Raw genomic sequence first — 18,819 nt, forward strand, 5'->3', positions numbered from 1 at the left:
TGCCGGCGGAACGCCGGCGCATGACGTCACAGGGTCAGGGATACCACATGACTTATATCAGTATCAGGTATCACCGTGCCTCTTACCCACCCTATCTTCTCACATGATCCCCTTTCTCCCTTTCTTCTTCCCTCTTTCCCCCCGTTCTTCACGTCCCCCTTCCATAGCCTCTTTCTTTTCCCTCTTTCCCTTCCCCCCCCTCCACTCGCTGCCTTGCTCTTCTTTTTCCCTTCCCTTCCCCCCCCCCTTCCTCCCCCCTTCCTTCACTTCCATTGTTACCCATTTCTTCAATTTTTCACATATTTTACAATATATAATTTATATTATATTATTTTTTACACTTTTGTTCACACATTATTCTTACTTTTGCAGTCCCTTAATTTTAGGTACTGGTATTATTGTTTACCTGTTATCGCTTCCTTCTCCTACAGGTGCCCAGGGTTTGGGTGGTTATATTCTATCATGTTTCCACCCTCTGCCGGTAGTCCCTAGTGTTACTTTTGACAGCCACTCCACGGCGCCCTTCAAATGGTGCCTCTCCCGGGAACTTTCAAAATTCTTATATCAGTATCAGGTATCACCGTGCCTCTTACCCACCCTATCTTCTCACATGATCCCCTTTCTCCCTTCCTTCTTCCCTCCCCCCCCCCTTCTTCCCTTTCCCCTTCCGTAGCCTTTTTCTTTTCCCTCTTTCCCTTCCCCCCCTCCACTCGCTGCCTTGCTCTTCTTTTTCCCTTCCCTCCCCCCCCCCTTCCTCCCCCCTACATGCCTTCCTTCACTTCCATTGTTACCTATTTCTTCAATTTTTCACATATTTTACAATATATAATATATAATTTATATTATTTTTTACACTTTTGTTCACACATTATCACCTTCACCTTCTTTCTCCTTCCTCACCCCCTTTTTCAATGTGCACTTCGCACATCCCCATTACTATCTCACATTTCTCACTACAATATTCTTTCACTATTCCACACTTCAGATATACACTTTGTTTTCAGTTTGGCAACCTCAGTATACTCAATCCCAGTGGCGGAATTACCAGGGTCGCCATAGTCACACTTGCGACGGGGCCCTGGCATTCTGCCACTGTGGGGGGGCCCAGCGGGGTTGCTATTCACAGGGCTCTGAGCGGAGAGCTTGTCTGTCAGGTAACAGCAGCACAGAGACACCGGCATTGACAGTTTTATATCCCTCTCCGACGGAGACCGTCCGGTCTGTCCTCTCTCGCAAGGGATGACAGAGGACACACAGCTGATCTCTCCCTTCTCCCCCCTCCCCTCTCCTGTGTGCTCCGCGGGAAATGGCGGGAAATGTGAGCTCGTTAGCTTCACACTTGCCTGCCCGCGGAGCACACAGGAGAGGGGAGGGGGGAGAAGGGAGAGATCAGCTGTGTGTCCTCTGTCATCCTGTGCGAGAGAGGACAGACCAGACGGTCTCCGTCGGAGAGGGGATAAAACTGTCAATGCCGGTGTCTCTGTGCTGCTGTTACCTGAGAGACAAGCTCTCCACTCAGAGCCGTGCTGTCCTGAGAAGACAGAGGACTCTGATGGGCACTGATAGGGGGCACTGATAGGGGGCACTGATAGGGGGCACTGATAGAGGGGCACGGATAGGGGGGCACTGATAGGGGGCCGCTGTTAGGGGGCCGCTGATAGGGGGTCGCTGATGGGGGGCGCTGATGGGGGGGCGCTGATGGGGGGCGCCGATAGGATTTACTGATGAGCACTGAAGGGAGGCACTGATAGGGGGCACTGAGAAGGCACTAGGGAGCACTGATAGGGGACACTGAGAAGACACTAGGGGGCACTGATAGGGGGTACCGAGATGGCACTAGGGGGCACTAAAAGGGGGCATTGAGAAGGCACTAGGGGGGCACTCATAAGGCACTAGGGGGCACTGATAGGGGGCACTGAGAAGACACTAGGGGGCACTGATAGGGGGCACCGAGAAGACACTAGGGGGCACTGATAGGGGGCACTGATAGGGGGCATTGAGAAGGCACTAGGGGGCACTGATAGGGGGCATTAAGAAGGCACTAGCGGGCACCAATAAGGCACTAGGGGGCACTGATAAGGCACTAGGGGGCACTGATAGGGGGTACTGAGAAGGCACTAGGGGGCACTGAGACGGGCACCAATGGGAGGCACTGGTGGGCACTGATAGGAGTTACTGATAGGAGGCATTGATGGGCACTTATAGGTGGCACCGATGGGCATTGATGAGCACTAATAGGCAGAACTCATAGGCTGCACTGATGGGCACTGAAGAACACTGATAGGCAGGACTCAGGCAGTATTGATGGGCAGCATTGAAGAGTACTGATAGGTGGCACGGATGGATGCTGTTAGCCAGCATTAATGAGCACTGATAGGTGGTGCTGATAGGCAGATTTGATGGGCACTAATAGGCAGCATTAATGAGCACTGATAGGTAACACTTGTAGGCGGCATTGATGGGCACTGATAGGCGGCATTGATGGGCACTGATGATTGGGGCACTGATTATCAGTGTAAACAATTTTCTGACATTCTTGACAGTTAATGGCAGTCCTTTCCTAACACAGACACAGGATGGGCGGAAAGGGCTGTGGATAACCGGCAAGTCTGTTTACATGTGATCAGCTGACATCACATGGTAAAGGGCCACTGTGATTGCGCTGGATGCACGTCCCAGGGGGCATGCGGGAAGCACGGTTTTGGGACAATGTACATGGACACCCTCCCAAAATTGGAAGCCCGGGGCTCGGATGGAAGGGGGGGGCCCATCATGGTTTCTTGCACTGGGCCCCTGAAGGTTCTAGTTACGCCACTGCTCAATCCCTTTATTTTATCTACTCAGATCCTTATCCGTCATGCTCCCCCCGGGTCGCCGCGGGAGATCACTCCTTGGCGGCGTAGCCCTGCGTCTGGTGTCTGCTAGGACATGGGTAAGCAGATTCGCTCCCTCCCCCTTCGTATAATTTTTTATTAATACCTAGCTTAATTTTAATGCTTTGTTACAAGGTTTTACTGCTCATGTCCTTTTGGCAATTACATTGTGTTCTCCTTGTCTTTTTTGATTAAACAGCTGAAACTTATCTACAGATTCCCTCCTGATGAAGTGGCTATGGTCTGCGAAACTAGTCAAGGAAAATAATTTCTGTGATTAATCGCTCTACTGTATATTCCCCCTTTGGGGTTAATGATTTTACTGGTTATATATCTGTACTATTATCATGTTTTATTGTGTAACTCTTGATCTTTTTCTGCATCAATAAAATCAACTGTACAATTTTTACATTATTGCTTATTACCCATTCTTGCATTAATTTTTACTGTACTTCAATAGTCCAAATGCCCTTATGTCCTTTTGGCACCCTGATTGAGGACCAGGCTCCCAACTTCTTCAATACATACAGTAAACAGTATGTATAATTTGGTCATCTTCTATGCTAAGAGAGATTGTGCTCTGAGCTTGTTGGTCTTTCTCTATCCACTCATCTGAAGGGTGTTCTGGCCTGACTTCATTTATACATTTCCACGTACCTTCTCTTATTAGCAGCATTTAACCACTTGCCAACCACCCGCCGGAGTTGTACTGTGGCAAGGTGGCTCTGCTGCGCGAAACAACGTACCTGTATGTCGTTTCATGCACTAGCCTGTGTGGGCACGCACGTGCCGATTGGCCACAGGGGGAGCCAATCAAAGGGTCCAGCAGGCGCCCGCGATCATTCTCCACAGAGACAAATGGGGGTCTGCCTATGTAAACAAGGCAGATCTCCATTCTGACAGGGGAGGATACAGAGATCTTATCTTCCTGCTCCTGCTATGTTGTCCCAGTCAGTCCATCCCCCACACAGTTAGTAAACACTCCCAGAGAACACACTTAACCCCTTGATCACCCCTGGTGTTAACCCCCCTCCCTGCCAGTGTCATTAGTACAATGTCAGTGTATATTTTTAGCACTGATCACTGTAATAATGTCACTGGTTCCCAAAAAAGTGTCACTTAGTGTCAGATTTGTCCGCCGCAATGTTGCAGTCTCGCCAAAGATCGCTGATCGCTGCCATTACTAGTAAAAAAATAAATAATTAAAATGTCATAAATATATCCCCTATTTTGTAGACGCTATAATGTTTGCACAAATTGATCAATATATGCTTAGTTGGAGTTTTTTTTACCAAAAATATGTAGCAGAATACATATTGGCCTAAATTGATCAAGAAATTAGATTTTTCAATTTTTTTATTGGGTGTGTTTTATAGCAGAAAGTAAAGAATATTGTTTTTTTTTCAAAATTGTCAGTCTTTTTTGGTTTATAGTGCAAAAAATAAAAACGGCAGAGGTGAGTAAATACCACCAAAAGAAAGCTCTATTTGTGAGAAAAAAGGGGCATCAATTTTATTTGGGTACAGCGTCACATGACCACGCAATTGTCAGTTAAAGTAACGCAGTGCCGAGGGGCGTGGTTTAACCTCTCTGGAAGATGGCTGTATAACTTCAGAGCTCCCGCTTCCACAGGTCGTTCAAGCCACACTACGGAGGTAAACTCGCTCCAAACTCACCCCAATCTGACCACACAGCATGGGGACAGCCTCCCGCACCTCCTCGGCATCACAATCCCGCTCCCCCCTCGAACAGAGTGAGAGTATTAGCCAAAACATCCCGGAGATGTTCCGGACCGAGAGAGGCAATATGGCGTCCTCCCGCCATGCACACACGTAGGCCACATCCTCTCAGACAACGGGAACACTGCCCGCACCCTCCTTACTAGGGACAGCGGAACCTGGGGACACAGGTATCCCTATAACCCCCAACAACATCTAAGTATTCATGACCTAAGGACCACAGCTGCGGACATAAAGGACACCCTGTCAGCCACCATTTCGGAACTCAGGCTGGACATACACACGCTGGCTGACAGGGCTCAGGAGGTAGAGAATGTCACACAGAAACATGACATGGTCCTCCGCAGAGCCACCAGGAGAGTGGACACTCACACCCACCAACTCAGGGAGCTTCAGCGACACATGGAGGACTTGAACAATAGGGGGAGATGCCACAATCTGAGAATCCGTGGCATGCCAGAATCCATTGAACCAGAGCAGCTCTCCCCCACTGTCATATGCCTGTTCAATGACCTCCTCAACAGACCACCGCAGTCACAGATTGCAATGGAAAGGATCTATCAAGCCCTCAGACCTAGAGGAGGGAAGAAGACCTCCCCAGGGACATCATCTGCTGCATAGTGTACTACAATTTAAAGAAGACATACTGAAGCAGGCCAGAAGCAGGGCACAGGTGTTACATGCAGGAGCACACATCCAAATCTTTAAGGATCTTTCCAGCATCACCCTGCAACACCACAGAGACCTGAAACCTCTGCTAGACACCCTGCGCACTAAGGGGATACCTTAAAGGTGGAAGTTCCCCTTCTGTCTTTCTGTTACCACACAGGGCCATACCGCACTGCTAAAGGTACCTGAAGAAATGCCACATTTCTGCAACACCCTAGGCATCCCTCTGATTGACGTCCCAAATTGGTACGCAGAATTCCGCCATACAGTTGCCAGGAAGGAATCACAACCGGAGGTGCCCATGGATGCACAGGACACCCGGTATCGCAGACACCAGTCCCCCTCAGGAACCCGGAACCACACAGTCACCCACAGCTTCCGCCATGATGCCAGCCCAACTGACTCACCTAGACCAAGGAGAGCCCAACGGGGCCACTAACACTGCCTCTGCCTGCGCCTTCCTACCAGGTTGGGGACAGGGTCTGGCTGTCATCTCGCAACCTCCGACTTCGTGTTCCCTCACTGAAGTTCGCACCCCGGTTTATTGTGCCTTTCCATATTCTTCGCAGGATTAACCCAGTGGCTTACGCATTAGACCTTCCTTCTAATATGCATATTTCGAATGTATTTCATGTCTCCTTATTAAAACCTTTGGTCTGCAACCGCTTTGCCACCTGCGCCACGTTCTCACCCTGTACAGGTTGAGAACCACGAGGAGTATGAAGTACAGTCCATTTTTGACTCCCGTAGGTCCCGTGGGCGCATACAGTACCTGATGCATTGGAAGGGGTACAGTCCAGAGGAACGCTCTTAGGTCTCATCCTCGGACGTACATGCCCCTGTCCTCCTCCGTGATTTCCACAGACGTTTTCCCCTCAAGCCTGGCAGTCCTCCGAGGGGGGGGTCATTGAGGAGGGGATATTGTCAGGGCTGGGCTCAGCCCTTCCTTCTCAGAGCTGGCCGCTCAGCTGTCGGCTAATTGCCAGCTCCTATTTCTTCACAGTTACTCAGCTGTTGATGATATCCCGCTCGTCATTCCTGCCTACTTAAGCCGTCCAGCTCAGAGGATCTCTGCCTTCACCTTGGTCAGCATCACAGAGATTATCTCCTGCGTTCCTGTTTAAAGACTTGCTTGGCTGACATCCCTTCTGGCTCCAGATCCTGCTTGCTGTTCCACTACATTGATCCCTGACTTTCTGGTTTGGCTGACTATCCATTCCGGTTACTGAACTTTGGCTATGTTTTGACTATGTTTTTTCTATTTACTTTTATTATTAAACTAGTGTGATTTAACTGTACTTCTGTCTCGGTCTGATTTCATGGTTTCTGACACAACCAAACCGGGGACTTCCTCAGGATGCGTTCCAGACTGGAGTGCACGCCAGCCTGTGAGTGACTGGTTCCCTTATCCAGGGATCATAACCAGTCAGCACACCCTCCTACATCTCGTTTTCTTCCTGCATACACCCAGTTGTGGACCCATCAGCATTTAGGTGCTGTAGTATACAGTGCCTTGAAAAAGTATTCCTCCTAAGCTTTAAACATCTCACGGAGCACTGTTCAATCCATCATTCGAAAATGGAAACAGTATGGCACAACTGCAAACCTACCAAGACATGGCCATCCACCTAAACTGACAGGCCAAGGAGGAGAGCATTAATCAGAGAAGCAGCCAAGAGGTCAATGGTAACTCTGGAGGAGCTGCAGAGATCCACAGCTCAGGTGGGAGAATCTGTCCACAGGACACCTATTAGTGGTGCACTCCACAAATCTGGGCTTTATGGAAGAGTGGCAAGAAGAAAGCTATTGTTGAAAGAAAGCCATACAAAGTTCTGTTTGCGGTTTGCAAGGAGCCATGTGGGGGACACAGCAAACATGTTTAAGTAGGTGCTCTGGTCAGATGAGACCAAAATTTAACTTTTTGGCTTAAAACCAAAACTATTACTGCACATCACCCTGAACACACCATCCCCACCGTGAAACAAAGTGGTGGCAACATCATGTTGTGAGGATGCTTTTCTTCAGCAGGGACAGGGAAGCTGGTCAGAGTTGATGGGAAGATGGATGGAGCCAAATACAGGGCTTTTCTTAGAAGAAAACCTGTTATGCCGCATACACATGGTCGGATTTTCCGATGGGAAATGTTAGATGTGAGCCTGTTGTCGGAAAGTCCGACCGCGTGTATGCTCCATCGAACGTTTGTTGTCGGACTTTCCGCCAACAAAAGCTTGCTAGCAGGTTCTCAAATTTTCCGCCAACAAAACTTTGTTGTCAGACAGTCCGATCGTGTGTACACAAGTCCATCGCACAAAAGGTATGCTCAGAACCAAGCAGAAGGAGCCGCACTGGCTATTGAACTTCCTTTTTCTTGGCTCGTCGTACGTCTTGTACGTCTCCACGTTCCCACGTTCATAATTGTTGGCCAACATTTGTGTGACCGTGTGTCAGGAAAAGCCCTCTTGCAGTTATCCCAGCAGATTGAGGGTTAAACGAATGCCTGTGCATAGAAGCGCCATCCGGCGCTCGCGCGCGAGCAATAGCGCTACTGGCGCTAACAAACGTACACGCATGCGCAATAGCGCCAATAGCGCCAACGGGCATATGCGCATGCGCAATAGCGCCACTTGGCGCCAAAGATAGGCTATTTAAAGAAGACTGTTCCAATGCTGCCTTGCTGTCCGGTCTACAGTGTTTCCTGAGACCCCTGCTACCTTGTTACCAGTTTTCCTGTATCCAGTACTTACTTGGCTTGTTCCTGAGTTACCTGCTTGCTGCCCGCCCCGATCTTGGCTTGGACTCTGACTATTCCCTTGGTTTGCCCTTCTGTACCTGATCTGCCCGCCAATACCTTGACCCGGCTTGTCTGCACCTCCCTGCTGTCTGCAACCTGCTACAGGACTACAGTGCACCTCCCTGCTATCCGCATCCTGCTACAGTACTACAGTGCACCTCCCTGCTATCTGCATCCTGCTACAGCACTAAAGTGCACCTCCCTGCTGTCTTCATCCAGCTACGGGACTACAGTGCACCTTCCTGTTACCTGCACCCTGCTACAGTACTACAGTGCACCTCCCTGCTGTCTGCAACCTGCTACAGGACTACGGTGCACCTCCCTGCTGACTACAGGATCCTGCCTTCTACTTCAGTGTTCCAGTCAGGCACTTGTGCCCCTCTGTACTTTCGAGTCTCTGTTCACACCTTCAGGGGTTCTTAAGTCGGAGGCATACGAGAGGCCGTTCTCTGCATTCCGGGCTCCACATACCAGGTACGTGAACCCGTGTGTATGCAAGACAAGTTTAAGCCAACAACCTTCGAACAAAAATCCACAGTTTTGTTGGCGGAAAGTCAGATCGTGTGTACGGGGCATAAGAGTCTGCAAAAGACTTGAGACTGGGGCAGAGGTTCACCTTCCAGCAGAACAACGACGCTAAACATACAGCCAGAGCTACAATGGAATGGTTTAGATTAAATCATATTCATGTGTTAGAATGGCCCAGTCAAAATCCAGATCTAAATCCAATTGATAATCTGTGGCAAGACTTGAAAAGTACTGTTCACAGACGCTCTCCATCCAATCTGACAGAGCTTGAGCTATTTTGCAAAGAATGGGTAAAAATTCCACTTTCTATATGTGCAAAGCTGGTAGAGACATCCCCAAAAATACTTGCAGCTGTAATTGCAGCGAAAGGTGGTTATGCAAAGTATTAACTCAGGAGGCTGAATACAAATGCATGCCACACTTTTCAGATTCTTATTTGTAAAAAAATGTTGAAAACCATTTCACAATTATGTGCCATTTTGTGTTGGTCTATCACATAAAATCCAAATAAAATACATTTACGTTTTTGGCTGTAATTTGACAAAATGTGGACAATTTCAAGGGGTATGAATACTTTTTCAAGGCACTGTATTTGGACACTAGTACCTACTATGGCTGGACTGTATAAATTACCCTCTTTAAGGTGAGTGGTTTGTGGGGTTGGGGATTGAGTAATCTGGGATGGTTGGGATGGGAGGCACTGGTTTATGTGACTTTTACTGCTTTTTTTATAAGATGTTGAATAAATATATTGGCATGTAACTGATCTGGTGTCAGTATCTTTTTCATTCTCATTGTTGTGATATGAAAATATTTGGCTTGACTTACTAAAGAAAATGAGCATATGTTGATGCATCTATGCAGCTGCAGAACTAATCAAAAAGCCAAACCATATTCTCAGTTATACACTTAAGGAATAGAGAGGGTTTAATTTGCAAATGGAGTGTTTACTTTGCAAAGTGAAAATTCACTGAGTGTGGTGAAGCTAAGCTGATATTACTCATCCAATTATGTGCAATCAAAAATCTTTTTTTTTTTTGCACATGACTAGATATTGGGGTTGATTTACTAAAACTGGAGAGTGTATAATCTGGTGCAGCTCCACATAGAAACCAATCAGCTTCCAGTTTTTTATTTTTTTTTGTCAAAGCCTAATTGAACAAGCTGATGCTACCATGTACAGCTGCACCAGATTTTGCACTTTACAGTTCTAGTAAATAGTAAGCTCTAAAGGGAGGAGGAGCTACATTCTGACGTCACCGCTGCACGTCCAGTCCCGAAAGTTACGGGCGGTTTGGAAGCCGGCCGGCTCATCTCTTTATGCTTATCTTGCCTAGTAACATCTTTCGATTTGTAAGTGTCCATTTGTCTTTTCTATAATCTCCAATAAATGTTAAGGATTTATGCTATGTGAAGCTTTTTGTTTTTTTTTTGTGAATTTACTGCCCACTGTGCCGATCTATCTGCTGACCATTCCCGCTGACGCTGAGGAGTACAGTACATGCCAGTGAGATCCCAGGCTGGGGTTACAGCCACTCGCCCAGTGTGGTCCCCTGTAATAAGGGACCAACGATTTCTGGTAAGCGGCAGTCCTTTCTGTGGTGGAGGATATATTTTTTCACTTGTCACTTTAGTGTGGAACCTCACGGCACATCACTTTTGGATTATTATTTTAATTGGACTTTTTTATGTTTCATCTTGTCCACTTTTGATTTTTTGTTTTTTTTCACTTTCATCAGGTCATTGGACAATTTATAGTTATTTTTTATCTTATTCTTTTATTATAATCTATTATACTTTATTTGTATTTTTTGGTATACACATATCTACTGTACATTCATATGTTTGATGCACTATATATTTTGTTTAACATATAGTTTGATGCACTCAATTTTTGCACTTTTTTAATTTCAATTTGTGTTATTTAGTGTGACTTTTTGGCACCTATCATTTGGAGCATCATTTTGTTTATTATTTCCGTTATCTAGCGTGACTTTTTGCTCTGTGTATCTCTCATATTTAAGCCTGAAAATGATTGAATCTTAGATTAGGTTTATTTTCTATACAACCGTTGGTGGAAATATGATAAGAAAATAACTGTAATAATAAGTCATTCTAGTGATGATCACATGTACTCTAAAGATAAGGGACAAATATAAAAAGAAGAAAAAGGAAGGAAAGGAAAATATTCAAAAATGACCATAATGAGATTTCTGTGCCTGAACAATATAAAGCTGATGCTGCTTTTGCCTTGTGTGGTGGCAAGTGTCAGCATTTCCAAGGGTCGTCGGTTTGACAAGTATGTAATATCTGTCTGTCTACCTACCTATATATGTACCTATCCATCTAATATAGATTTATCTATTTAGATTCATTATCAAAATTCTGGCTGCAGCTAATTTTTTTTTTTTTACATTCACAGCGAAAAAGTATTCCATATCAAACCAAATAATGAAAAGGAAGTAAAGTTCATTAAACATTTGGATAAAACAATGAAGGTAGAAAGGGGGGGGAAAATTGGGACTTTAATTGAGGCACATATGCGGTGTGCCTCCATCCCTATGCTAAGTGCAAAAAGAGAAGGGAAAGTGGGACTTTGATTGAGATAGATGACTTTGTGGAGGCAAAATTGAAATAAATGCAAAATTGTTTTATTAATGACAAACATTGTAAAGAATATGGCAATAAAGTAACCACATATACATTCAATACAGTAATTAGTATAGACTCCACCCACACATAACATACAAGTGTGGCATGGAAAATAGTTTTGCATGAGTATGGTATAGTCAAAGCAGTTCAAAGGTACATAACATAAGGTAAATTTATATTATTACATATGACATAAAAACAGCACCAGCGGCAGGAGTATGGATGTAGCAAGTATAACCAAAATGGATGAATACATAAATGTCAGAATTATTAATCTGCTGCAGACTGAATTTCAATGTGTCCATTACAGACACAAGTAGCATCACTTGTGCCCGACGCGTTTCGTGTAGAGACACTCCTCAGGGGCAGATGCTAAAATATATCTGCAGAGTGTAAAGAAAAAAGTGGTGACATTAGTCTAATTCTAATTAATAATGTAGCAATAGGGCAGATTATCTCGTCCTAAATACTCACATAGGGTCCAAAACGGTAAAATGTTGCGGCAATGTGATCAACGTCCCAATAAAGCCTCCCCCGGGAACTGAGGTAATTGCAGCCGCGCACGGTAGGGCACACGCAACAAAACCTCCCGATGACCCAAGGCACAAATTGCTGGTGCAAGTGAAATATTGCGGTGGCCTGAAAGGGCAACCTGAAGTGATATGAGAAGGTCAAAAAAAGAGAATGTGAAAGTGAGAATGAGTAAAAATGTGAAAGAATGAAAAAAAAAAAAAAAAAATGAGTACAAATAGTGAAATAAATGGAATGTGATATAAAAGAGGGGGGTGTAGGTTGACTAAGTGTATGAACTATGTGAGCATTATTAATGTTGCGTGAAAAGGTGAAAGGTGGCAACAGTGATAACAAAAATAAATAAAATAAAACATGGTGACAAACAATTGTGGATGACCTAGGAAGTGACTTACGTGTTGGAGCAGGGCTAAAAACAAAGGGAAGTGTTGAATGCAATGTGATGACTCGGAGGTATATCAGCAAGAATGTGACAGGGGAGGCAGCTTATATGTACCCCGCACACGTGCACGCCGGCTCTTACCAGCGTCACGCTGGCGTGTGATAGGCAGGAAGGGGCTCCGGAGAGGGCGGTAAGCACCGCCCTCCACAGAAGCCCATATTCACTGCCAGAACAGCCTAGATGGAAATCACGTGCCCTGTGCGTTGGCCCCAATCATGACGCCACACGCATAGGGCAGGGTGCGTGGCGCCGATGCTCTGTAGGCATCCGCCCGCTACCCCGTAACACTCCCCGCCCCCCGGTGGGCGGAGAGGGGGGAGGGGGAGGGGGAGGCACATAGAGAGCATCGCAGCTCCCGGGTAGAGGACCAACAAGGAACCGGAGATCACCACAACCGCAACATACCCCAAATGAACTGGCGCAACGGCACTGTAGAACTACATGGATACAAAATTAATGTACCCTGAGTGTGTAAATACCGGGTATGGTGGCATAACCACCCGGAACTTACAAACCTCACACTGGGGTAGTAGGGGAACACTACCAACCCAGTCATCAAATCTCCATCCCTGTTCAAATCGAATAGAAAGGGGGGGGAAAATTGGGACTTTAATTGAGGCACATATGCGGTGTGCCTCCATCCCTATGCTAAGTGCAAAAAGAGAAGGGAAAGTGGGACTTTGATTGAGATAGATGACTTTGTGGAGGCAAAATTGAAATAAATGCAAAATTGTTTTATTAATGACAAACATTGTAAAGAATATGGCAATAAAGTAACCACATATACATTCAATACAGTAATTAGTATAGACTCCACCCACACATAACATACAAGTGTGGCATGGAAAATAGTTTTGCATGAGTATGGTATAGTCAAAGCAGTTCAAAGGTACATAACATAAGGTAAATTTATATTATTACATATGACATAAAAACAGCACCAGCGGCAGGAGTATGGATGTAGCAAGTATAACCAAAATGGATGAATACATAAATGTCAGAATTATTAATCTGCTGCAGACTGAATTTCAATGTGTCCATTACAGACACAAGTAGCATCACTTGTGCCCGACGCGTTTCGTGTAGAGACACTCCTCAGGGGCAGATGCTAAAATATATCTGCAGAGTGTAAAGAAAAAAGTGGTGACATTAGTCTAATTCTAATTAATAATGTAGCAATAGGGCAGATTATCTCGTCCTAAATACTCACATAGGGTCCAAAACGGTAAAATGTTGCGGCAATGTGATCAACGTCCCAATAAAGCCTCCCCCGGGAACTGAGGTAATTGCAGCCGCGCACGGTAGGGCACACGCAACAAAACCTCCCGATGACCCAAGGCACAAATTGCTGGTGCAAGTGAAATATTGCGGTGGCCTGAAAGGGCAACCTGAAGTGATATGAGAAGGTCAAAAAAAGAGAATGTGAAAGTGAGAATGAGTAAAAATGTGAAAGAATGAAAAAAAAAAAAAAAAAAAAAAAAAAAAAAAAAATTCTCTTTTTTTGACCTTCTCATATCACTTCAGGTTGCCCTTTCAGGCCACCGCAATATTTCACTTGCACCAGCAATTTGTGCCTTGGGTCATCGGGAGGTTTTGTTGCGTGTGCCCTACCGTGCGCGGCTGCAATTACCTCAGTTCCCGGGGGAGGCTTTATTGGGACGTTGATCACATTGCCGCAACATTTTACCGTTTTGGACCCTATGTGAGTATTTAGGACGAGATAATCTGCCCTATTGCTACATTATTAATTAGAATTAGACTAATGTCACCACTTTTTTCTTTACACTCTGCAGATATATTTTAGCATCTGCCCCTGAGGAGTGTCTCTACACGAAACGCGTCGGGCACAAGTGATGCTACTTGTGTCTGTAATGGACACATTGAAATTCAGTCTGCAGCAGATTAATAATTCTGACATTTATGTATTCATCCATTTTGGTTATACTTGCTACATCCATACTCCTGCCGCTGGTGCTGTTTTTATGTCATATGTAATAATATAAATTTACCTTATGTTATGTACCTTTGAACTGCTTTGACTATACCATACTCATGCAAAACTATTTTCCATGCCACACTTGTATGTTATGTGTGGGTGGAGTCTATACTAATTACTGTATTGAATGTATATGTGGTTACTTTATTGCCATATTCTTTACAATGTTTGTCATTAATAAAACAATTTTGCATTTATTTCAATTTTGCCTCCACAAAGTCATCTATCTCAATCAAAGTCCCACTTTCCCTTCTCTTTTTGCACTTAGCATAGGGATGGAGGCACACCGCATATGTGCCTCAATTAAAGTCCCAATTTTCCCCCCCCCTTTCTATTCGATTTGAACAGGGATGGAGATTTGATGACTGGGTTGGTAGTGTTCCCCTACTACCCCAGTGTGAGGTTTGTAAGTTCCGGGTGGTTATGCCACCATACCCGGTATTTACACACTCAGGGTACATTAATTTTGTATCCATGTAGTTCTACAGTGCCGTTGCGCCAGTTCATTTGGGGTATGTTGCGGTTGTGGTGATCTCCGGTTCCTTGTTGGTCCTCTACCCGGGAGCTGCGATGCTCTCTATGTGCCTCCCCCTCCCCCTCCCCCCTCTCCGCCCACCGGGGGGCGGGGAGTGTTACGGGGTAGCGGGCGGATGCCTACAGAGCATCGGCGCCACGCACCCTGCCCTATGCGTGTGGCGTCATGATTGGGGCCAACGCACAGGGCACGTGATTTCCATCTAGGCTGTTCTGGCAGTGAATATGGGCTTCTGTGGAGGGCGGTGCTTACCGCCCTCTCCGGAGCCCCTTCCTGCCTATCACACGCCAGCGTGACGCTGGTAAGAGCCGGCGTGCACGTGTGCGGGGTACATATAAGCTGCCTCCCCTGTCACATTCTTGCTGATATACCTCCGAGTCATCACATTGCATTCAACACTTCCCTTTGTTTTTAGCCCTGCTCCAACACGTAAGTCACTTCCTAGGTCATCCACAATTGTTTGTCACCATGTTTTATTTTATTTATTTTTGTTATCACTGTTGCCACCTTTCACCTTTTCACGCAACATTAATAATGCTCACATAGTTCATACACTTAGTCAACCTACACCCCCCTCTTTTATATCACATTCCATTTATTTCACTATTTGTACTCATTTTTTTTTTTTTTTTTTTTTTTTTTTTTTTTTTCATTCTTTCACATTTTTACTCATTCTCACTTTCACATTCTCTTTTTTTGACCTTCTCATATCACTTCAGGTTGCCCTTTCAGGCCACCGCAATATTTCACTTGCACCAGCAATTTGTGCCTTGGGTCATCGGGAGGTTTTGTTGCGTGTGCCCTACCGTGCGCGGCTGCAATTACCTCAGTTCCCGGGGGAGGCTTTATTGGGACGTTGATCACATTGCCGCAACATTTTACCGTTTTGGACCCTATGTGAGTATTTAGGACGAGATAATCTGCCCTATTGCTACATTATTAATTAGAATTAGACTAATGTCACCACTTTTTTCTTTACACTCTGCAGATATATTTTAGCATCTGCCCCTGAGGAGTGTCTCTACACGAAACGCGTCGGGCACAAGTGATGCTACTTGTGTCTGTAATGGACACATTGAAATTCAGTCTGCAGCAGATTAATAATTCTGACATTTATGTATTCATCCATTTTGGTTATACTTGCTACATCCATACTCCTGCCGCTGGTGCTGTTTTTATGTCATATGTAATAATATAAATTTACCTTATGTTATGTACCTTTGAACTGCTTTGACTATACCATACTCATGCAAAACTATTTTCCATGCCACACTTGTATGTTATGTGTGGGTGGAGTCTATACTAATTACTGTATTGAATGTATATGTGGTTACTTTATTGCCATATTCTTTACAATGTTTGTCATTAATAAAACAATTTTGCATTTATTTCAATTTTGCCTCCACAAAGTCATCTATCTCAATCAAAGTCCCACTTTCCCTTCTCTTAAAACAATGAAGGTAAGACAATACTTCACTTTTCTGATATAATTATATGCTCATGTTAAACTGAAAATTCCAACCTTTACTGTACTGGTTACTGACAATACATTGTTTTCTTCACTAAATATGTAGCATTGTATTTGATTGCATGAAACACGGGTCAATTCACTAAACTATAGACGTTATAATAAAAATGGTTATTTTTTTTTCTAGCAATATTTGCTAGCATGAAAATATTTGATTCACTTACCAAAATATAGTTGTTTAATCAACATGTTTTGCATGGATCTATTATTTAAAAAATACAAGCCTTTATTTCACATGAATAACGTGTGTGAATATTCTCTCCAATTATCTAGTCATTTGCAGATGAAATAAGTAAACGGAAGTTTGCTTTTTACACAATTGGATAATTTAAGTGAATACTCATACAATTTATTGTGTGAAGATTCTCAACCGCTTTAGCAAATCAGCCCTACTATGTCTTTGCTGGAATAGTAGGATTCAGCAAAAACTATACCTGTTGGGAACTGTACATTTAAAATGTGCAGACAAAATAAATACATTTAAACTAAACAAGTGAAAAGTACAAATCAAGGCTATCAAAGCATCTTCAGAGGCTATTTAATTAGGCTGAAAGGAAAATACCTTTAGGCTGTAATTTAAAGTTGAACTCCAGGCAGATATAAAAGATGAAAAATGACGTAGCTATTTTCATTAACTTTTTTATATATATACCTACCTCATGTTCTTGGGACAACTGACTTGTTGACAATGACCAACAGTATTACAACAGGGGTAAATATTTCCATTGTATCTAGAACAAAACAAATTTACCTTTAATACATCAATAAATGTAAATTGTTAGATTCAATCAACATAAGTACCAACGTTGATACATTAAGCTGGATACACACTATACACTTTTCTTTAGATTTTCTTCCTTTGGATTTACCAAAACCATATAATATAAGGTCAAACCTTAACAGTTTCAATTGGTATGCAATCAGGCAATGCCCTTGCACTACATGGTTTCGGTAAATCTAAAGGAAATCAAGCAACAAAAGTTGTATAAAGTGTATCAAGCTTTAGACTTTTGCAGCTCCAATCGCAGAGCTCAGAGAGGGTGAAGAAGAAGCAGCACAGGGAGGTAAGCAATTGTACTGCAATGCAAGAAATATGCTGGTAAAAGGAGAGGGCAGAGTAGCAGAGAGATGAGCCCATTAATTTGCTGCTTCATTTTTCAATGTCCAGTCACAGACTGGGAGATGGAAAGGACCTGTAATTGTTACTTCACTGCAGCACTGAAAAAAAAAAAATCGGGCTGTGTATCAGAAATGTGTAAATCTCAGAACTGGATGGACAGAAATACAACTCCTTTGGCAAGTAAAACTGCACCTTGTGTACCTTTTGTTCAGCTTTAAAACTAAAAATACAGTATGTTCTTTTAGTTAATTGTTCAGTACTAATGCTGTTTGATATCTCTCTTTCTAGTACCCTATTTAATTTGTTCTATATAATTTACTATTTAGCTTCATATGCTCAAGCACAGTAAATAAGACTAAAGAGGAATGATAGTGGTATAACTCTAATCTACCAATCAAAAAACATATCCAAAAATGTATCTAAACCCTTTAAACCCCTTATGTCAAACATATCAGTTTGTAAAATACTTTTTTGAAGCTTTTTATACCCAGTCACATGACCATCCCTTCTTGCTCCAAACCACACTGGGAGATCTATGGGTGTAACATGCAGGCAATCTGCGATGCTACCCCTAGACGTCACAATAGACGTTCACATGCTTTTGCCGTGGGATGCAGTCATGTGTTGAAATAAAAAAAAAAATTTAAAAAAAACACCATTTTATTTTTAATTAAACATGTACATAAAGCACATGAAAGCCCTTGGTTAAATATAAGATGACAACTATAATAAGAAAAATGATTTCTAATGTTTAGACTGATGAAGGGGGAGTGTCTGCAGACAACTGGAACCACCTTACAAGCTGCTGAAGAGTATTACACAGAGCTAGCATAGAAGAAGTGGTTATTGTCAATCACTTTTGCTGTAGCTGCCCCACTAGCCACTGTAGGTAGTCACATGGGGTGGCTTTTAGGGAGGACGATAAATCCTTGAATCACTTTTGCTGGAGCCACTCCACAAGACACTGGAAATAGTCACCAGGGATGGCTTCAATGACAACAAAAACAATTTAGGTTTTCTGATACTTCAAGGGCTCTTGCACACAGACACCAAAAAATGACACATTTTTAGGCGTCCAGGCTAACTTAAATGCAGCCCATTGTTTTTGATTGGTCTGTACACACAGACACATAAATTTGCGTGGAATATAGATAAGTACAATAACAATTTGTGTTGCTGGTCAGTATTTTACATGCATTCACTGCACCCCCTAGATTAAAAAAAAAAGAGAGAAGAATTTTTACACTTCTGAGCACGTACATGCATGTATGTGCATATACTCATGTGCTATACAGCCCATCTTCACGTTTTAATACCCCTATAGGCTAAGTTCACCTTTTCCGACAGAATTTCACTTTTCATAATAAATAGAAGCCTTTTCTAATGTTTTTTTTCTGCCCATGCCATCTCAATGT

At 43.8% G+C, this 18,819-nt stretch overlaps 1 protein-coding gene across 1 annotated transcript in view; it reads left to right on the forward strand.

Annotated features, from left to right (window-relative positions):
• The first annotated feature begins 10,742 nt into the window (after positions 1-10,742).
• LOC141139608 (mast cell carboxypeptidase A-like) overlaps positions 10,743-18,819 on the forward strand; it is a 46,358-nt gene continuing 38,281 nt past the window's right edge. The window contains exons 1-2 of the mRNA XM_073625907.1: positions 10,743-10,899; positions 11,023-11,098. Of these exons, the coding sequence (XP_073482008.1) occupies positions 10,796-10,899; positions 11,023-11,098 (180 nt within the window). The 5' untranslated portion in view covers positions 10,743-10,795. The remainder of the gene's footprint in view (positions 10,900-11,022; positions 11,099-18,819) is intronic.

Source organism: Aquarana catesbeiana, linkage group LG04 (assembly GCF_042186555.1).
Source record: "Aquarana catesbeiana isolate 2022-GZ linkage group LG04, ASM4218655v1, whole genome shotgun sequence".
Taxonomy (NCBI): Eukaryota; Metazoa; Chordata; class Amphibia; order Anura; family Ranidae; genus Aquarana; species Aquarana catesbeiana.